Source organism: Sturnira hondurensis, unplaced genomic scaffold (genome assembly GCF_014824575.4).
Source record: "Sturnira hondurensis isolate 20B ecotype Veracruz unplaced genomic scaffold, ASM1482457v3 Scaffold0001872, whole genome shotgun sequence".
Taxonomy (NCBI): Eukaryota; Metazoa; Chordata; class Mammalia; order Chiroptera; family Phyllostomidae; genus Sturnira; species Sturnira hondurensis.
The window spans coordinates 1051181-1073983 of record NW_028074503.1 but is presented as its reverse complement, the minus strand read 5'-3'; the positions used below and the strand labels follow the sequence as shown (position 1 = coordinate 1073983).

The window sequence follows — 22803 nt, the reverse complement described above, 5'->3', positions numbered from 1 at the left end:
GGATTCGGCCTGTGGGCCTTGTGCTTGCCACCTGTGCTATAGGGTATAAGCATTGGTGGTAGTAAAACTGAAAAGAATTGGAGATACAGAGGACAAGAGTTGATGATGAATTGAATGGAAAGAGGAAAAGAAGGAATCAAGAAAGACTCAGACTTTTAATTTTAATAGCTAGATGTATGTTAATGTATTTTGACATTGAGATGATGGGTAAGAGTGGTTTGGGAAGGAGGGGGAAATGGTGGAATCTATTTAGATATGTTAACTTTGAAAAGCATGTTTGACATGTAGGTGGTGATGTCAAATAGTCAATTGTATATAATAAGTGTGAAGCCTAGAGTAGAGTGTCAATTCAAGGGTCATACAGATGTGGCCAAATGAAGACAGTGATGAAATCAGTGAAGGGAAGAATAAGGTTAGAAGAGAAAAGAGTCATAATGGAGCCTTAAGGCAGTCTAACATTTGGAGGTCAGGTGGAAGAGAAGAAACCAGTGAAAGAAAGAGCAGCCAAATGGATAACAGAAAAACCAAGAGAATATGATATTAGAAGCTTGAAGAGTAAAACATTGGAAAAAATGGGGAACTGGTTCAATATATTGAATTCTATTAAGGTCAGTAAAGATGGAGACAAAGATATTGTGTGTCTTCTGAATTTTTTGCAAGATGGGTGTCATTGGTTAACATGCAAGTAGGAGTTTAAGTGGAATGGTGGAGATAGAAGCCAAATTGAAAAGATAAAAATGTGTTGCAGGTGTTACTGGAGACAGTTAGTGTAGATAACTGTTTCTGAAGTTTGACAACGAACAGAGATGGGTGGTAGCTGAAGAGGGATATGAGATGAGTAGAAGATATTTAAGGAGATAATAAATTAGATTATTATGTTCATAGGAATGATTCAATTGGGAGGAGGAAATTTTTGAGGAAGGAAAGAGATGAAATACTTGAAGGAACAAAGTCCAGAACAGAAGTGGATGGATTTATGTTTGATTAGAGAGATGGGAATAGGAAGTGATGATTTTTATTTAAGTATATTTTATTGATTATGCCATTACAGTTGTCCCATTTTTTCTCCCCTTTATTCCCTTGTGCCCTGCACCCCTCTCTCACCAGCCCCCCCCCCCCCCCCGCCCTTAGTTCATGTTTTAGTTCTTTGGCTTCTCCATTTCCCACACTATTCTTAACCTCCCCCTGTCTATTTTGTACCTACCATTTATGCTACTTATTCTCTGTACCTTTTCCCCCTGTCTCCTCCTCCCACTCCCCAATTATAACCCTCCATGTGATCTCCATTTCTGTGAATCTGTTCCTGTTCTAGTTGTTTGCTTAGATTGTTTTTGTGTTTTAGGTTCAGTTGTTAATAGTTTCGCATTTTTTCTCATTTTATTGTTCATAGTTTTGATATTTGTCTTAGATAAGTGCCTTTAACATTTCTGATAATAAGAGCTTGTTGATGATGAACTCTAACTTGACCTTATCTGGGAAGCACTTTATCTGCTCTTCCATTCTAAAGGACAGCTTTGCTGGATAGAGTAATTTTGGTTGTAGGTCCTTGCCTTTCATTACTCTGAGTACTTCTTTCCAGCCCCTTCTCACCTGCAAGGTTTCTTTTGAGAAATTGTCTTGACAGTCTTCTGGGAACTCCTTTGTAGGTAACTGTCTCCTTTTCTCTAGCTGCTTTTAAGATTCTCTCCTTATCTTTAGTCTTGGCTAATATAATTATGATGTGCCTTGATGTGTGCTTCCTTGGGTACAGCTTCTTTGGTGCTCTGTGTGCTTCCTGTGCTTCCTGGAAGTCTGTTTCTTTTGCCAGATTGTTGAAGTTCTCCTGCATTATTTTTTCAATTTTTGGTCTTCCTCTTATTCACCCCAGTGATTCAGGTGTTGGAATGTTTAAAATTGTCCCCAAGGTTCCTAACCCTCTCCTCATTTTTTCAAATTCTCATTTCTTCATTCTGTTCTGGTTGAATATTTCTTATCTCTGCTCCAAACCATTAATTTCAGTCCCAGTTTCCTTCCCTTCACTGTTGGTTCTTTCTGTGTTTTTCTTTATTTCACTTTGGATAGCCTTCACTTCTTCCTCTATTTTGCAACCATACTCAACCATTTCTGTGAGCATCCTGATTACCAGTGTTATGAACTCTGCATATGATAGGTTGGCTATCTCTTCATTGCTTAGTTCTATTTTGGGGGTTTGATCTGTTCTTTCATTTTGGACACATTTTTTTGTCTTAGTGTACCTATTATGTTGTAAGAGGCAGAGCCATAAGTATTAGACAGGGCGGGGCAATCCACGTTGTGGCACTGTCTCTGGGGGAGGGGTCAGAAAGGGAACAGTGCTGCTCACTCAGCTCTGGGCTAGCTTTCAGTCACTTCCCCAGCTACCCACAAGCGGATTATGCTCTTTCAGATGCTGATTTCCAGATGGGTGGTTTTGTGTATGTTCTTGGACCCTGTGGGTCTCTCCAGCAAATTCTCCTGTGAGGCTGAGAGTTTCTCCCACCACCACAACCCCTACCAGTTTTTACAGCCAGAGGTTTTGAGGCTTTCTTTTCCCACGCTGTAACCCTAGTTTGCATGGTCTGTCTTGCTCCCCAGTTATTCCTCTCAGTTTATCCACAAGCAAATGTGAGACAGACTATTCTACCAGCTACCAACTTGCCACATGTCCTCTCTGCCCCCAGTGCCTGTCTCTTGCCCCTCCTACCAGTCTGAGTGAATGTTTCTTCTTTAACTCCTTGGTTTTTGGACTCCCATACAGTTTGATTTTCTAGGAGTTCTGGTTATTTTTTGTTTTTAAATTTGTTGTTGTCCTTGTTTCTGTTGTGCGAGAAGGCAAAGTGTATCTACCTATGCCTCCATCTTGGCTAGAAGTAAAGAAGTGATGATTGTATTGGTGCAGCTNTTCTACCAGCTACCAACTTGCCACATGTCCTCTCTGCCCCCAGTGCCTGTCTCTTGCCCCTCCTACCAGTCTGAGTGAATGTTTCTTCTTTAACTCCTTGGTTTTTGGACTCCCATACAGTTTGATTTTCTAGGAGTTCTGGTTATTTTTTGTTTTTAAATTTGTTGTTGTCCTTGTTTCTGTTGTGCGAGAAGACAAAGTGTATCTACCTATGCCTCCATCTTGGCTAGAAGTAAAGAAGTGATTGTATTGGTGCAGCTCAGTTTGTAGGTTTAGGGAAAAAGATGAGGAAGTTTCTTTCTAATGTTTTCTTTTTGTCATCCAGTTGATAGTCTCTGAGAGTGGGAAAGCAGACTTAATAAGTTTGCATGTTGTTGGTGCAATTTATTAATTGCAGGGTCATGCAAAAGTTATTAAACTCTCAAAATCTCTGTTACTATATCTCAGAAAAGGAACCTCAATGTAGAGTAATGTTTTCTGGTAAAAATTAAAATAGGTGTACACAATACCACCATGGAACCTTGTTTATCTGAGTTGCATAAAGTAGAATTCCTAACTTGGCGTTTGTTTAGTCTCTTGAAACTTTTCCGGAAGAATGCAAGGTATAGATTAATAACCATAACCTATTTTTTGGCTTTTATCTGAGCTATACCCATCTTTCTCTTTTGTTACTCTCCCTGCCTTGTTTTCCAGCCATACTTTCACCTTGTGGTCTGAAAATGGCACTGATAATCTCTCAAATCATTGCACAAAGGATTTAGAAGGTTTTATTTCATTACTTTATTATGTTTTATAACTTTCTTCCTTTAGACATCTCACTATATAAATTATTCAAATAACAATAGGACATCTATAGTGAATTGCTTTATTAGAGTCCCAGGATGAAAACAAGGATATTTGGTACCAGCTTGTGTTACACACTTGGTGAAAGTAGAAAGTAATAAAGTAGCCCTGGCCAGGTAGTCATTTGATTCAAGCATTTTCCTGCTGCACTAAGGATGCTGGCTCGGTCCCTGTCAGGACACATACAAGAATCAACCAGTGAATAAATACAGAAATAAGTGGAACAACAAGTTGATCCCTCCCCTCTTCCCCTCTCCTACTCTCTCACTCTCCTGTTCTCTCACTCTCCCGCTCTCCCGCTCTCCCACTCTCCCACTCTCCCACTCTCCCACTCTCCTACTCTCCCACTCTCCCACTCTCCCACTCTACCTCTCTCCTCCTCTTCTTTTCCCTCTCTCCCTTCCTCTCTCTAAAATCAACAAATAAAAATTAAGGAGAAAAAAGAAAAACAATGAAGTAATATCTTTGTTTAAATGTATGTTTGTAACTTTTTTTTCAGAGATGGAAAAAAAGCTAAAGGAAGAGAGAGAAGCTCGAGAGAAGGCTGAAAATAGGGTTGTTCAGATTGAGAAACAGTGTTCCATGCTAGATGTTGATCTGAAACAGTCTCAGCAGAAGCTCGAACATTTGACTGAAAGTAAAGAGAGAATGGAGGATGAAGTAAGAAAAAGTACTGATTTTGTTCATCTAATAAAAGAGAAACAATCACATGTTATATCTGAAAAGTATTATCTATAATTTAAACAACATGGTGGAAATTGGAATGAAGTAACACATATATGTGTTACTATCTGTATATATATATACAGATAGATAGATTGATCTGTGTATATAGAGAGCTGTGTTCATTGCTCTATGGTCACCACTATATCACTCTCTCTTAGAACTTTTATCTTCAAAGAGTTATTAAACATTCATACTATAGGATCTGTACCATTTTGCATTGTGACAACTGTGTAGAGGTGTCATAGTTCCTCCCCTGAAGAAACTGACCATCTGCTTTTTAAAAAAGACAAACAAAAAAGCCTGTCTTTATTGTAAAGTATTCTGTAATCCCAAAAAGAGGCATTGCTGTTGGATTTCCAAAAGAAGTATTAATCTGCAGCTTTGACTGGCTTAGATTGATAGAAATCACAGGATACACATTTACAAAGCAATAAATAAAAAGACAAAATGATATTATATTCTGTGGCTACTGTGTGTGTTTTAGAAATTACTTATAAGGTGAAAATAATTAGTCCACATATGTAAATTAGAGAAGAGAGAAAGAGAAGACGAGATTAATCAGGAGACTTCACTAAGGAGGGATGAAACGTTACCATTATTTTAAAGGTTAAGAAAGACCTCAAAAGTTAATAGTTTGAGCGTTGGAAGTTTGAGTTGGTGGCGGGAATATTATCAGTGAAGATAATAGTGAAAGAATTATTACTGAGTGCTTAAAAGAAAGGTAAGTGAGGAACAAAAGGGACTCAGTCTGACCAGAGAATAAGAGACATGTTGATTGGTGAAGGAAGAAACTTGGGAACCAAAGTATTAATAGTCTTTTAAACTTAAAATGGAAGATAGAGGTGAAAAAACTCTTTTAGGGAAACTCATCTGATAGTAGTATATATAATAACCCAGAAAGGAGAGAAATTAGAGATACCTGCTAGAGTCAGCATGCAGGAAGAATATATATTAAAAATTTGAAAGATAATATTCAGTCACTTAAAACTTTTGTGTCCATCTGTTATCCACCTGTTTCTGTGCAGGAATTGACATACTGAATAATATTGGTATGGTCTTGACTTTGGTGGAACTTAACAGTCCAGAAAGATAGGCATGGCATATATTTAAAAGAAGAATTGGCGAGTACTGTAGGGGTATTATGTCTAATTGCATCTAGGAGTTAAGGAAGGCCACAAAAACTTTGGAGGGTTATAAAGTAGCACAGAAACTTATAAATGAACCAGTAAATTTAAATGCCCCTTAGGAAGTTCCCCCGCAAAGTGGCTTTTATTAAACTCAATCTTCTATTCCAGAATTTCCGTACAGGTTGGAGTAAAAAGAAACCAAATTGTCCCCACTTCACCAAGGTCTCATATCCAAAATTTAGAGGTTGATTTGACTTAATTATAGTAAATCCTAAAATAATAAACACATAGAATAATAGAGACTTTAGAATACTGATATTCTGTCTTTATATAAGGCATGATAATGTACTTGTGATTTGATTTGTATTCTTTAAATAATATGTAATAAATTTAAAGACATTTAAGATCACAATCATTTTTCTCATTCATAGGTTAAGACTCTCACCTTGCAGTTGGAGCAGGAATCAAATAAGCGACTGTTGTTACAAAATGAATTGAAGACTCAAGCGTTTGAAGCAGATAATTTAAAAGGTCTAGAAAAGCAGATGAAACAGGAAATCAATACTTTATTGGAAGCAAAACGATTATTAGAATTTGAGTTAGCTCAGCTTACAAAGTAAGTCTCAAAAAATAATATTTATTTTTGTACTCAGCATGCTTTGTGTTTGATATTTTACATTACATAGATACATACTTAGAATTTATTGAAAAGAAGACTTAAACATTTAAAAAAGTAATTTACTTTTTTACAAGAGAATTCAGGCTTTAGAAGGACAGGCTTACTAAATTAAAAATACAGGTATTTAAAGGAAGAGAAGAGGATATTATCAAGGCTGCTTCCTTGCATTAAGTCTGTTTATGGGAGAAAAACCACAATATTCTCATGATTTTTATTTTCAAACAATTCATCTTTTTTCACATTTGAGTTACAAAAATCAGGGATAAACTTTTTCTTAAGGATTCCATACCTTACAGGAAAAGTTCAAGGTTTACTTTAGAGACTAGAATTAGACATGATGACCCTATATTTGTTTGTTTTGCTTTGTTCCTTTGGTTCATATCAGAATACAAAGTGCCTTTTTTCTCCCTTTATTCTGAAATCTGATGTGCCTGCTTACTTGAAATGGAGACAAAGCAAGGTGTCAGTAATTGCTTTGGGAACTTGTATAAGGACATGCTTTAGAAATTTAGCATCATAAGTGGATATATCCTATACCAAGCCATGTGTGTTTATTTACTCCAAATTTATGTTACAGTATCTTCATTTGCCAGCTTAATTTAAAACAATGATTCTCGGATAAAATGTCAGTTTTGATTTTGTAGGATTTATATTGGTGAGAGCCACTGTTCTCACAAAGTAATGTCTTAACACTTTTCTTCTTCCAAAGTAACTTTAACTCAGTATTCACTGAACTTTTACTATGTACTTTCTGTCAACCATATATGCCTTTTAGATGCTGTAAATACAAAGTCATTAATATTTAATATAAAAATATAGCATCAGCAGATGGAATTGTTCATCTTTGAAAAGCTGTGTCTGTGGATCACACTGTGTCTCTGTCTTTTTGAGTCTGTTCCTCTCTATTTGAATTGTGTTTTAGACATGTAATTAGTTGTCTGTTTCTTTTCCTCTCTTCCTTTTCCTTACCTGATTATTCATTTCCACCCCCCCACCCCCCTGCCTTTTAATTGGCCAAAATATATAGTACTGACTTATTTTTATTATGTATTAAATATTTTAATATCCTTTGCTTTTAATGGTTTACTTACTACATAAGACTTTTTAAATGTACCCCCAAGAATGCTTTTCTCTACAAAAATTTACCAGACTCGTTTTTATTTTTGCAACTAGTGTTTATCCACAATTAGTATTCTTCTGAAAGTGTCTTTCGTTAGAAAAGGGTTCCCTCTGCTTTGCCTAGTATCATTTTATAGGAGCAAAATGGAACCAGACAGTTTGGCCTAACCAAATAAAGTGATACTAACCAAGTAAAATAATACTGTATAGTAATGTAGGATTTCTCTAAACAAAGGTCATTTTAGTAAACCTTTTTATTTTAGCATTTTTAGCAAACAAAGAATGATATAAAGTCTGCTATAAATAAGAGCATGTGTTTACTCTTTTCTCTTTTATATGAAGACAGTATAGAGGAAACGAAGGACAGATGCGGGAACTACAAGATCAGCTCGAAGCTGAGCAGTATTTCTCGGTGAGAATCATTTTAACATATAGAGTGTTTCAAGACCTGACTTAAAACAAAATTTAGATGATTAGTGTGAATGCTGTTTCTTTTTAAAATGACTGTGTGAAGTAGTTTTTTCCCTTTTTATATCTCCATTTCCACATTTCATTTCTGAATATGTTTTTGGTTTTTTAATTTGTAAAGAAATGACCATTTTTGTGCAAATAATTTCCAGAATTGCCATTCAAACTCTAGAGCTACATATGAGACTTTGTTAAGGGTTCTGCCTGCCTGGTGGCAAGTTCAGTTGTTTACAGTACCAATATTATGTGTGATTCATGAATGCATATTACAGTAGCCTACATACATACATTTGTTCCAAAGTTTTTTCCTCTTTGACTCTATATGCATTTTATGCATCTGTTTTGCTTTTTCTCCATAAAAATTACTTTGACTCTTGTTGCAGGCTAAGTTATTTTTACTACTACTGTTTTTGAGCATTTATAGCTTTGAGGCTTTATTGAAGCCTCTGAAGTTTTTGTTTCTTTTGGTTGCCAAGCTTGTGCTCTACCATTTAAATACTTGGGAGTGAAATTGTTGAATCATGTATTAGTTGTCCAACTGTTTTTTTTTTTAACTCATTGTAAACACTTATTTTTTTTCCTATCACTTGTTTTGCAGACACTCTATAAAACCCAAGTAAAGGAACTTAAGGAAGAAATTGAAGAAAAAAACAGAGAAAATTTAAAGAAAATACAGGAACTACAAAATGAGAAGTATGTTCACTTTACTTTAGAACAAGAATCAATATTACAGCAAAACATTCTTAAAGTTTAAAGATAGAGAGTAGCTGTGCCATTATTCTGATGGCAGTGCTACAGCTATAGCAATCATGTGGAATTAATGCAAAACAAATCAAAACTAGTTTAGGCTAAAGTTTATAGTGAAGAAATAATTTACTACATTAACACCATAGCAGTTATACAAAGATTCAGTAAACTGACAGTAAATTGTTTCCAAGGGCTTCTTAATTTTCAAACATCTATTTGTTTATTTAGTTCATGCTGTATTTGCAAGTCTTTTTATGTTAGGTAAAGGTATTTAATGTCTTCCTCGTGTGCTTTGCATGTGTGCTTAGGGCCTTAGAAAGAGAAGATCTCCTAGAGCTACTTAAGTGGAACAAATTCTCATAGCTGGTGTCAAAGCAGACACTAGAGCTTCTGACATTGTTATATTCTCTTTCATGTAACCATCTTTAAAAGAAACTTTAAAAATTTAACTTTTATGTTGAAGCAAACAAATAACATAAAATCATAAAACATATATAGTTACATGAATTATATGACAAATATCATTATAACTACCACCCATGAAAGAGATAGAACTTTATTTCCACTGTAGAATTCCACTATACCCCCTCTCTAGTTACACCATTTTCCCTCCCCACCACAAGAGTGATTACTATCCAGACACTGACTTGTTGAAAGAATTGCATCATTTGTTCTGTATAGTTTTTCTTAGTTGTGATTTTGTTGATTCTTTTTTTAGAGTTAATTAAATAGTTTTATCCTCTTTTTGTGTTTCCTGCAAGTCAGGGGTAAAATCAACAGCTGCGCTGTCCAGTATGGTAGCCACTAGTTACATGTAACCATTTAAATTTAAACTTAAATCCATTTAAATAAAATTAAAACTTTAGTTCATCATATGTACTAGTTACATTTCAGGTTCTTAATAGTTACATGTAGTTAGTGTCAGCCATATTGGATAGCACAAGTGTAGAACATTCCATCACTGTAGAAAATTTAATTGGACAAACTTAATCTGGAGGCTTAATCAGATTCAGATCTGATTTTTAGACAGGACAAGACTGCTTGATATATAACTTTGTAATGTCTGGTTTTCTCTTTGTGTTGTTAGCAACTATTGACCCTCATTCTTAGATCCTTAATACAGTAGCTGGGGTCTGAAAGAAGTACAACGTTATGTTTCCTGGTTCTTCTCTGTGACAGTGATAAGACTCCTGTTGTATAGTCAGTGGCCTATCATTCGTATTGTATTTACAGTGTAACATGTAATTGCAGGTTGTAGGCATTCAGTGTGATGAGGAACCCAATCTACCACGGACTGTCTTGTTTTAGAGGATTGAGATGTTTGCCTTTGTTTGCTCTATTTAAGAGAAAATATATACATATATATTTTTTAAAGATTTTATTTGTTTGGTTTTAGAGAGAGGGGTAGAGAGGGAAAAAAATATCAATTAGTCATTTTGCACATGTTCCCAAATGGAGACCTGGCCCACAATCCAGGCATGTGCCCTGACTGGGAATCAAACTTGTGACCTCTCAGTTTGTGGGATGATGCCCAACCCACTGAGCCACACCACTCAGGGCAAAAGAAATATATTGATCATTACTATTGTGCTAACTACTCTACTTCATGCCAGTGATATAATTATTACTAAGTTATGGTTCATACTTTCAAGTGCTTCAGAATCTAGGCCAGAGACAGATAAAATTAATGTAGATGACTGTGACAAAGTGCTCTTGGAACATATCAAAGGAATATACCTCATCTTACCATGTGGGATTCAGAGAACACATCCAGGTTGACAATGAAGAAAAAGAAGAATTTACCAGGGAATGGGGTATGGGGAAAGGAGAAATATAGGCAAAAGCGAACCTGTGATTTGGACAACAGCAAATGGCTTAGTTTGCAGGTAGGGAAACAGTTGGTGACAGGTAATACTGGAGAGATAAACCTGAGTCAGATTACAAATGGCATGTGTATCAAGCTAAAGAGTTTTGAATTATCCAGTACTGAAGAGTGGGAAGTTTTGTTTTTGTTGTTCTCTATTGCATATCCACATCACATAGATCACTCCCTACTTGTTCTTATCTAGCCTCATAACTTTAAATACCATTAATGTACTAGTATACTCTCCCCTGAATTGTAGACTTGTATATTCAGCTATTTTATATCTCTCTTGAGTGTTTTATAAGCATCTCATATGCATCATGTTCAGAAAAAATTCCTTACTTCCTCACATTGCCAAACTGCTCTTCCCTGTCTTTTTCAATTTCAGTATTAGCAATTCTGTTATTCCCAGTTATTTCATTCAAAAACTTGAAGTCATCCTAGACTCTTCTTCTTTTTTCATTTTCTACATGCAGTCCATCAATAAATTCTCCTAACTATAAATAAAAAATATGCCCAGAATCTGATCAGTTTATTAGTATCATTACCAATCTCATCCAAAATATCATTTCCAATCTTGATTATTTCAGTACTTTCCTACTTGGTGTTTCCTTGATTCTACTATTTTCCCACAGGAAGTGCTCAGAAATTTTGTTTGAATCAGAGGATAGATGTACAACTTTCCCACTCTGATATCCTTCCCATGTCTCATTTAAGTATGCTCAAATTTCTGTCTTTAAAAACATCTTAACACAGCAGCCAGAAATTTTAAATGAGGGCATTCAGAATAAAATCCAGAGTCCCCGTATTGTTTTAGAGAGCCTGATAATGTGTGCTCATCTCCCTACTACCTCTTGCCTCCTCTTATGTCTCACAACTTTCCTCCATCTCTTTCTCTACTCACATTAGCTACCTTCAGACCAGCCTCAGGGCTTTTGTTATATAATAGTTTCCTCTGCCTAACACTGTTCCCAGAGATCTACATGGCTTACTCTCTTATTTCATATCTCTTCTCAAATGTTGTCTCAGCAAAAAGGATTTCTTGATCACCCTATGTAAAATAGTGACCACATTTTATGTAGAAACCACATTCTTTCATCTTTTTTAATTCTTTTCTAGCATACTATATATATGTTCATTCTAACACCTTTCTTTTATTCTCTATGGCATACTATGTACTACTTTTTTTTTAATGGCCTGTGTTACCTCACTAATGTACGTTTTCTGAGGTTAGCACCTATATTACTGCTACATGCCTTAATTCCTAAAACAGGTTTTGACACGTGGTAGTATTCAGATAAAAACTGATTGAATAAATGAATGTTATCCCTTTTTAAAAATTTATTTATTTATTTACTTTTAGTTCTAAAGGCTACAATCATGAACGGAATAGCTTATTGAAGAGAGGCTCTTTGGAAAAAGAGCAGGCGCAAACTGGAGTGATCTGGTCCTGATTTGAATGTCAGTTCTGAAAAACCTCAAAACGAAATTCCAAGGAACATTCCTAGAATAATTTATAGTAGTTTGCAAATCTATTTATAAGTCTTCATAACCCCCTTGAATTTCAGAGCTGGAAGGGACTTGAAAAATAATTTAGTTAAACTCTCTTATTTTACAGATTTAATTAAGTTGAGCTCCAGGAAGTGTGAAGAATGTACCCAATGTCCCTGTCTAATTAATTAGTTATTGATAGAACAGGGATAAAGGCTTAAGTCTGGCCTCCAGACTTATAAGTCAGTGTGCCATGCTACCTTCCATTCTAAATCCGAAACAAATTTCTTTTTAAAAGTAGACTGCTTGTCAATTGCCTTACTACCTATCTTAGTTAAGCACAGTAGCTGGTACAAGATTAAAGAGTTCTTTTTTTCTTTAGTTTCTCAAAGTGAGAACTTACATTTAATAGAAAGTTGGTAATGGATTCAGTTTATTTTAGGTAGTAAAATTACTTTTATCATTTAGTGTGTTTTTTAACTAACAAGCATGAGCTTCATTAATTATTTAAAAATTAAGAAGAGCTGAGGCTCTGTCATGGTAGTTGGGTGTAGGATGTGCTAAATCTCAGGTTCTAGAAGAGTTCATTTTGAGCTCACTCTTTGAGCTCCCATGATTTCATCAATCAAGAGAATGTTTGTGGCAGTCACTGTGCAAGAATGAAAAAGTTGTAAATTGTGCTTTTATGCCTATGGTTAAGTTGAAAGAATAAGCTGAATTTGTTTGTATCCATTTCTCTTATAAATCTGTTGCAGAGAAACTCTTGCTACTCAGTTGGATCTAGCAGAAACAAAAGCTGAGTCTGAGCAATTGGCTCGAGGGCTTTTAGAAGAACAGTACTTCGAATTGACCCAAGAAAGCAAGAAAGCTGCTTCAAGAAATAGACAAGAGATTACAGACAAAGATCACACTGTTACTCGGGTAAGTGGTGATAGTCAGGTACGTTATATGACTAAAAATGTAAATTAAAATAGTTTACAGCTTAAAGTTTAGGGTGAATGTGTGTGCATGTGTAGTTCTAAACAGTGGTCACTCTGTATTTATGTGTACAATAGTTTACATAATTCAAAACAATTATTAAGAATTGACATTCAGTGTATTGGGTTTTTTCTTCCGGCTATAGATCTTAATATATTTTATGTGAAGAAATGCTTAGTTTAAATTCATTTGTTGTATCATCTTAATACATCAGAACTATTTTATGGCTAGAATTCTGTAAAATTCAAAGAAATTAATTTGGGATGAGGAATTCTTTGTGAGTATCTACAATCCATTATAGAAGAGTACTATAAACAGTTACCTATTCCTGAAATTTATACTTTAGTCTAAAATAGATCATAGGTCTAGAAAGGGGAGTTAGATTTTTCTTTTTTTGAAGACACCATCAAGTGCTCTAGTGTAAGCAAAACTGGGTCCAAATCCCAATTTTGTCCCTGAGAAGTGACATGGTCTTCGCCATTTTCTTCAATTCCTCCAAGCCTCCGATTCTTTATCTATAAAATAGAAGTAATAACACTACTACACAGGATTTTCATGAAGATCCAATTAAATGATAGACATAGAATGGTGAATACCTTCTAAAAGTAGTCAAATATTTTTATTTTTATTATATTTTGTTGTTTATGTTATTACAATTGTCCCATATTCGCCCCCTTTATTCCCTTCTAGTCAGCCTCCCCAGCTCCCTCAGGCAATACCCACACCATTGTTCATGTCCATGGGACCTGCATTTATGTCCTTTGTCTACTCTATTACTTGTGCTATATTTTAGATCCCCATGACTACTCTGTAACTACTAATTTGTACTTCTTAATCCCTTCACCATTTCCACCCAACCCCCTCACCCCCCACTATATCTAGCAACCATCAAAACATTCTTTGTGTCTATAATTCTGTTTCTGTTCTGCTTATTTATTTTGTTTTTTAGATTCAACTGTTGATAGACATGTATTTATTGCTATTTTATTCCTCGTTTTTTTAAAGATTTTACTTATTTAATTTTAGAGAGAAGGGACGGGAGGGAGAGAGGGAAACATTGAAGTGTGAGAGAGACGTTAATCGGTTACCTCTCACATGCCCTCAACCAGGGACCTGGCCCACAACCCAGGTGTGTGCCTTACCTTTGCAGGCTGGCATTCAATCCACTGAGCAACACCATCCAGAGCTGTTCATATTTTTTTTATCTTCTTCATAAAGAAGGCTCTGACATTTCATATAATACTGGTTTGGTGATGACGAACTCCTTTATTTTTTTCTTGTCTGGGAAGCTCTTTATCTGCCCTTGGATTCTAAATGATAGCTTTGCTAGGTAGCATAATCTTGCTTGTGGGTCCTTGCTTTTCATGACTTTGAATATTTCTTGCCCATCCCCTCTAACCTGCAAAGTTTCTTTTGAGAAATCAGCTGACAGTCTTATGGGGGCTCCCTTGTAGGTAACTAACTGCTTTTCTTTTGCTGCTTTTAAAATTCTCTCTTTGTGTTTAACTTTTGGCATTTTAATTATGATGTGTCTTGGAGTGAACCCCTTTGGGTCCATCTTGTTTGGACTCTGTGCTTCCTGGACTTGTATGTTTATTTTCTTCACCAAGTTAGGGAAGTTTTCTTTCATTATTTTTTCAAATAGGCTTTAAACTCTTGCTCTTTCTCTTCTCCTTCTGGCAACCCTAAGATGTGAGTATTGGTATGCTTATCATGGTCCCTGAGGTTCCTTAGGCTGTCCTCATTTTCTTGGATTCTTTTTTCTTCTTGCTGTTCTAATTGGGTGGTATTTTTGTTTGTTTGTTTGTTTGCTTCCTTAGGTTCAAAATTGCTGATTTGATTCTTCATCCACTCTACTGTTGATCCCCTATAAATTTTTCTTTATTTCAATTAGGGTATCCTTCATTTCTAACTGGTTCTTTTTTATGCTGTTGAGCTCCTCTCTAAGTTACTTGAGCATCCTGATAACTAGTGTTTTAAACTCTGCATCTGATAGATTGCTTTTCTCCATTTTGTTTTGTTCTTTTTCTGGAGGTTTGTTCTGTTCTTTCATTTGGGCCATGTTTGTTTACCTCCTTATTTTGGCAACCTTCCTGTTTTCATTATGTATTAGGTAGAGCTACTATACTATGTCTCCTAGGCTTGAAAGAGTAGCTTAATGTAGTAAGTGTTCCATAGGGTCCAGTGGCACAGCTTTCCCTAATCCCCACACTGGGTACTCAAGGTACACCCACTGGGTGGGCTGAGTGCATCCTTGCTGTTGTCGTGTCCAAAGTCAGCCACTGCCTGTGTCTGTTCAGGGTCACACAGCGTTAGCTACAAAGTTATCTGCAGATTGCTGCTACTTGTGTTGGGCTTGGAGGTGCCCAAGAGGCCAAGCTGTGAAACAAAGCCGTCTGCTGCTTATGCCAGCCTGGGGCCATGTAGTAAGAAGTAGGGGGCTTGCCAAAGCCAGATGCTGTTTGTTTGAGAGAATTTAGGAAATTTGAAGCATGTGCCAAGACAAGCAATTCACATGGAAAAACCACTGAAAACAGCTTGGGTAGGCCTGAAAGTTTCATAAGGGAATCACTGGGGTGGGTGGGGTAGTGTGAGCCAGGTTGATGGGAGCCTCAGATGTAACACCCTCATCCTGACTCCTTGGGGAGAGGGCTCAGAAAAGGAACAATGGCCTTTGCCAGCATTTCTGTCTGGGAAAAAGCTGTCCCACAGCTCTTACCCTAATGCCAGATAGTTCAGTTCTTCACCATATGTTTGGACCCTTCAAGAAGAAATGGTTGGATTTGAGCAGTTTCTGTCTTCCACAGCCTCAGTCCCTTCTAATTTTATAGCCAGAAGTTGTGGAGACTTACCTTCCCAGTACTGGAACTCTGAGTTGGGCAGCCTAGAATAGGGCTAGGACCCCTTATTTCTGAGATATCCCTCCCGATTTTTATCCACCACTCTTGGGTATGGGACCAGTCTGTTCTGCTTCTCCATTGCTCCTACCATTCTCAATGTGGTTTCTTCTCTAATCCTGTAATTGTAGGACTTCATTCAGCCAGTTTCTGATGGTTTTAGATAATGGTTATTCCATAGTTTACTTGTAATTTTAATGTGGTTGTGTGAGGACATGAGCCATGTTCTCTGATGCTGCCATCCAGTTTCCAGTCTTGTCTTCTTTCCATTATATTTTTCTTCCTTTTATTCATATGTATATGTGCATACACACACACTCTGAAATAATTTTTGGAGTCTAACAGTTGTTTCTACAATATTTTAATTTAATTATAGTCACCTATTTTAAATTGGAAAGCAAGCATTTTTATAGTTATTGCTTTAAATATGACAAGCAAAGAGTCTATAGCTTAACCTTTTATGTGTTTTGTTTAGCTCGAGGAAATGAGCAACAAGCTAACCAAAGATATTGAATTATTAAGAAAAGAAAATGAAGAGCTAACTGATAAAATGCGGAAAGCAGAGGAAGGTATGTAGGGGGTTGGGTTTTTTATATCATAATGTTAAATCAGTTCAGAGTAAATCTTTAGTTGTTTATATTATTTGTTAGGTTTTGGAAATATTTTTTCATATGTTAATAACTCTGTAGCCTGAAAAAGTATCTCAGTGGAACTTAAATCTTCTCACCCCTAAAGACCAAATAAGGTAAATGCATGAGGTTATGGTATTTTAACTAAATGGGGGAGGAGCACATCTTTTCACAATGTATGTATGCGGTGGGCAAAAGTAGGTTTACAGTTGTGAGTACGCAAAAGAGTTTTTTATTGTATTGTTTATTATTATTTATTTGTATTACAACTGTAAATCTTTTTCCCACCTTATATATCAAATCGTCACATTTGTATACTTTAAATATCTTACAGTTTTGTCAGCTATACCTCAGTAAAGCTGAAAATGATATCTTAAATGAGGTTACTGAAGTTCCTTTGTAATATATACTATTTTGATAATTAAGGACATTGCTGATTTGGAGTGCCGAAATTAAACTAATTAATGTCATGCAACAACATTTTATATAATTTGTTGACAGATTATAAATTGAAGAAAGAGGAGGAGATCACTAATCTTAAGGCTGCCTATGAAAAGAATATCAATACAGAACGAACCCTTAAAACACAGGTACGTATGCTCAGCCTTTTCTTTGTTTGTAATTGAGTGTCATATATCCAAAAGCTAATAGCTTCTTTTTCTGCACTGTTTCTTAAAACTGAGGTTATAAGATTTAAACTTTTCATTGGAACAAATAATATAATAGTCTCTCTTTGTTAAATATGGAAGATTTATTCAGGAAATAAGATTTCAACTGAATTAAGAAAATCAGTTTGTGTAGTCGTTTGTAAGAATGTGATTTAGATTCTTAATTAAATTAAAAGGGACATTTGAGAGAAAAAGAAACATTTTTCAAAAGCTCAAACACAATAATAAAGAAATAGAAATTAAAATGAATTATCTTTTTGACAGTAAAAGGGACAGGTTTAAATGTATAATAATTAGCATTGCAAGGACATAGGGAAAGTTTATCTGTATGCTTTAACAATGAAAAAATAAAAATAACCCAACCACCCATCAATGTACTATTGATAAGTCATGATACATCTATACAGTGGAATGCAAAGGAGCCACTGAAAATAGAATGAAGCAGATTTACATGTAATGATATGGGCACATACAAGAATCAAGCAATGAATGAATAAATAAGTGGAACAGCAAATAGATGTTGCTGTCTCTCTCTCTCACTCCATCTTCTCTAAAATCAAATATTTTTAAAAATTCTTTTCTTTCACTTTGTTTTAAAATTTTCTTTCACTTTTTTTTTTAACCCTCACCCAAGGACATTTTTTTCATTGCTTTGAGAGAGAGGGAGAGAGGAGAGAGGGAAACATTGTTGCAAATAGAGAAAAGCATCGATTGGTTGCCTCTCGTATGCCCCTGGACTGGGAATCTTACACACTCAGACTTTGGATCGAACCCACAGCCCAAGGATGTGCCCTGACTGAGAATTGAACCCACAACCTTTCGGTTACAGGACAGTGCTCTGACCAACACTGGTCAGGTGTTCCCCCACTGATGAGGGAAAAAAACATTTTTTAAAGAAAGAAACACATGTGACACACACATATGTCCTTCAGGAAGCCTTCACTGCTTCACCAACTCTCAATTAGGTACTGCTCCTAACGTATTCTTACATGCCTCTTTCTTCTTACTTACTACTCTACTGCGAGGCTTGCTTGTCTGGCCCCTCCACCAGACCAGAATGCTTTGGGAGCATATCTGTATTTACTGTCTTTATATCTGGTGCCCAGCATAGTACCTACATACAGTATAGTAAGTGCTGAATGACTGTTGAATGATAAATGGCTTTGTCAGGCTTGTTTTGTTTTTACATTTGAACAGTGGGTTAAGTTAGGAATTGTTGTTACTTGTGTACCAGTTGTCGTGTCTCAACCTTCATTAGGCTATCCTAATTTTCATAGACAAAAAATATCCTGCTTCCTGATTTTGAATAAAAAGTACATTTTTAGCGGAGATTTAGTGGATAGCTGCACTGTAGTTCTTATTAATAATGTTTTACTTTTCAAACAGGCTGTAAACAAGTTGGCAGAAATAATGAACCGAAAGGATTTTAAAATTGATAGAAAGAAAGCTAATACACAGGATTTGAGGAAGAAAGAAAAGGAAAACCGAAAGCTACAGCTGGAACTCAACCAAGAGAGAGAAAAATTCAACCAGATGGTAGTGAAACATCAGAAGGAACTAAATGACATGCAAGCGGTAAGGTTTGTGTGTGTGCACACATAGGGTTATTTTCTTAAATTGTCATTACTGTATATGCCTATTATCTATTAATCTTAGATTATATTTTTCATATAAAATTTCATATTTTGGTTTATACTGCCCATAATTTGATTATTATTACTCTAATATAAACTATGATATTGATAAACTAGAAAGATGCCTTGTTGCCTATTAACCATTTTATCTTAAGTAATTTTTACCCATTAGTATCTGCTCCTTGGTATCAAACTGAAATTGAGATATAGCTCGTATTATAGTGACTATTGTAGGAATAGAAATTTTGGTATATTGGAGCTACATTTGGTACATTTGGTATGTTTATTCTCTTTAATCAGGATTCGCTTTTCTGAAATCAAGATATCCAATTGTCTTGGTTATTAATAGCACAAAATTGAGAACATGGTCTTTAGTCTTAGTCTTAGATCCAAACATTGATGCCATCATTTAAAAACCTTACCACACTGAGAAGCTTTCTGAACCCTTTAAACTATTTCATTTGGATCCCCCCCAAAAGTATTTCCTGTTGTTTTAACAAGTATTTATTTTTTGTTTTTGATGCTATATTTAAAAAAAACAAGAATATAAAAAGCTCTTTTCAAAGGAGAAAAGGAGCTTATCCAAGCAATGTATTCCTGAGGAAGAGAACATTTTATAGTTGTATTAAAATCTGTAGTGGTAAAACATTCATGAGGTTTTGAGTAAATTTATAGTTTTAGCCACTTTAGATTACTTATTTATAGTTCCATTAAATTTTAACTTCTTTTTTTAATAATTTTTTAAATTTAATTCTTGTTCAAGTACAGCTTTTTGTCTTATATTCCCAACCCTGCCCGCCCCCGCCCCATGCTCCCCGCCTCCCTCCCATTTCCGCCCCCCACCCTTAGTTATTGTCCATCTGTCCTTTATAAAATTTTAACTTCTTGATGTTGGAAATTTGTTCTTGACTCTTTATTTTTTCTTGGTATTGTTAAAAATAGCAATTGGTAGAAGAATGTACGCATAGGAATGAGCTTCAGATGCAGTTGGCTAGCAAAGAGAGTGATATCGAGCAATTGCGTGCTAAGCTTTTGGACCTTTCGGATTCTACAAGTGTTGCTAGTTTTCCTAGTGCTGATGAAACTGATGGAAACCTGCCAGGTAAGAATATTTCTGTTACTTCAATCAGTTTTGCTTATTTCATGGAAATTAATGTATATTTCTTTCATTTGGTATTCTACCTCTTGTCATTTTTTCCATAGATCTTAAGAAGGAATTTATGTTTCTAATAGCCAAAGTCTCTTGATGTTTGTATATTTAGTGCATTTCATGGAATGAAATTAGTCACAAGCAGTCTTAGGCTATTAAAATAGATCTGAGAGGGTCTACCTGAATAGAGATCTGAAGAACTTTCTGAACCTATTTTGAGTAGCCTAACTCTATGGTGAAAGTCAAAGCTGCTGCAACACCTCTCACTATTTAAAAAAAAGTATATATTTCACAAGTAGCAGCTCTTCAATGTTTTACATATTTTTTGTGCTAAACTAAGAACAGTACTTAATCAGAACCATGGCAGCTTTATATAGAAGTGTATGTAATGTGGTAGTGATAAACTTCAGTCAGACTTTAAATTTTAATTATAGAAAAATAGATAAAAAGTGTTAGCAGATGCAGACAAGGGGGCAAGGAGTCAAGTAAAGGCAAAAGTGAGTGGCTAGTATTTCAGGCTTTTTTTTTTCTGTCTTTTCTCCAGTGGAGAATCATTTAAAAAATAAACATAGCTTCATTTTGGGGTTAATTGTAATGCAGAGTATAGTACACATCTTTTTAACAAATGAAGTTAAAAAGTACCTATGAGCAACCTATACATAGTAGAGGTTCAAATAACAAATGAAGTAAATAGGTTATGTATGTACTATATGTGTATTTTTGTATTAAAACATGCATTACAAATTTTAAAGGCATATATACACACACACATTTGATGTAAGATGCATTCTTAATTCAGGGTTTTGGAAGTTTTGTTTACATAATCATAAATTTGAAAATATATTTTAATTAGTATATTTCCTGAATAATGCATGAATAAAGAGATATTTATGAAGTTCAATATTATAAGGATTTTATTATATTACTTGATATTACAAACTTGATGAATTACTTTAAAATTGTTTACATTATCTTCTTGACCTTAAGGAAGTAAGACTCAAAGTAGAAAGCGAATTCAACTCTTATTTGTGTACCATATAATCCCTGCCCTCCTTCTCCAGTGACTTTGCTCAATATCGGGGACCTGGGAAGAGTAGGGCAGGGAATGAATATTTCTTATGCCAATGGTCAAGGAATTTCTTATGTTTTCTCAATTTTGACTCTTTAAAACCTCATGCCTGGCCCTGGACAATGCAGTTCAGTTGATTGGAGCATCCTTCTGTAACCAAAGGGTTGTGGATTTGATTCCTCATCAAGTCGTATTACCTAGGTTACCAGTTGGATCCCTGGGCCAGGCAATCAATTGATGTTTCTCTCTCACATCAATGTTTCTAGCTCTCTCTTCTTCTCTTTCTTCTTCCCTCTTTAAAAGCAGAGAAAAAAAAATCAGATAAGGATTAGAAAAAATTTTTTTAATAAAATAAAACCGGCCCTAGCTGGTGTAGCTCAATGGATTGAGCGCAGGCCTGCGAACCAGATGATCGAAGTTCAATTGCCAGTCAGGGCACATACCTGGGTTGCAGGCCAGTTCCTAGCAGGGGACCCACGAGAGGCAACCATACATTGATGTTTCTCTCCCTTTCTCCTTCCCTTCTCCTCTAAAGATAAATAAAAATCTTTTTTAAAAAAAATAAAATAAAACCACCTGTCTGCTGAGAAACTTGTATGTGCATGTTTGTGTCAGAGGATCACTTGGGATTTGAAAGGAACCTCTAGTTTGAGTTGAAATCTTCCTGAAATCGGTCTTACTCATTTAGTAAGAGTTGATTTTTAGAAGTGTTTGGCTACATTCTTTCAATTGTTGAATTTAGTGTAGGTTAAATAACCTGACCAGCTTTTTGTGTCTTTATTCCATTCACTTCCCATTAACTTTGTTTATAATGTCTTATTGTGCCTTGGTTTTCTTTGTATTAAGTTAAACATTTCAGAGACTGATCTGTGCAGAAGATCTGAATTGAAAGATGAGTTTGGGGGACCTCTAAAAAGTGGAAGGTGATGAGTTTTATCTACCATCTGGTTTGTTCAGGAGACTAACTTCAAAGGATCGTTAGATGATTTGATTGGTAGATTTAGGAATCCATTCAGATTTCAGAATTCCAATCTAATAAATCCACTTTGGAGTCAGTCAGGAGAGATTTTTAAATGTTTCTACTGGCTCCATGTTGAGTATATTACTTAACATAGCTGAGTATGTTCAGAGATTTTTTTATTGAGTGTTTTCAGACTCCAGCTGAATGAGGGGAAATATTAAAAGTATTAGTGTTCATTCTCCATTGCTGTAAAAAGGAAATTAAATTAAAGGACCTTTTTCCATATTACTGTGTTCTTAGTCTTAAAACTTACAAAGATCTCTGCAATGTTGGAGGTAGAAATTATTGGATAATCTGTCAGTGTTATTTTACCTCTCTGTGTGTCATTTTGCTAGTAAACTGAAAATTTGTAGTAGATCTATCATTACTAGATGTCTAAAAATGGCCCCTTGCAAATAAAGTTTAGGGTTTGCAGTCATATTTAGGAAGAATTATTAAAGAATTTTTACTTTATTCTTAGTTCGGGTATCTTAAAGATTTTTAAAAAGTAGTGACTAGTGATTAAATTTACCTATTTTAGAAAATCAGTAAATGAATTTAAACTATACACTAAAAATGAGAGGGCTTTAAGTGGAATGTGTTTACTCAACAGTTTAAAGGCCTTTTGAGATATGGATCATATTTTTAGTTCAGTGAGGTGGCTTTTTTAATTAGTTGGATAGATGAACTGATAAATGACTGATTATTTCTCTTAAATTTCATCATTTAATATAAAAAGTCTCACTTAATTATCTTATGTACTAGAGCTCAGTTTCTATAATCTTAGTGGACATTTTATCATTAACTAGGTCAAA

At 35.2% G+C, this 22803-nt stretch overlaps 1 protein-coding gene across 2 annotated transcripts in view; it reads left to right on the top strand.

Annotated features, from left to right (window-relative positions):
• Positions 1 to 22803, top strand: part of ROCK1 (Rho associated coiled-coil containing protein kinase 1) — a 158611-nt gene that overhangs the window by 121287 nt on the left and 14521 nt on the right. For both annotated transcript variants that reach the window (XM_037031681.1, XM_037031672.1), the window contains exons 19-27: positions 4242 to 4402; positions 6027 to 6211; positions 7736 to 7805; positions 8460 to 8554; positions 12719 to 12884; positions 16314 to 16407; positions 16969 to 17057; positions 18522 to 18710; positions 19712 to 19871. In XM_037031681.1, the coding sequence (XP_036887576.1) occupies positions 4242 to 4402; positions 6027 to 6211; positions 7736 to 7805; positions 8460 to 8554; positions 12719 to 12884; positions 16314 to 16407; positions 16969 to 17057; positions 18522 to 18710; positions 19712 to 19871 (1209 nt within the window). The remainder of the gene's footprint in view (positions 1 to 4241; positions 4403 to 6026; positions 6212 to 7735; positions 7806 to 8459; positions 8555 to 12718; positions 12885 to 16313; positions 16408 to 16968; positions 17058 to 18521; positions 18711 to 19711; positions 19872 to 22803) is intronic.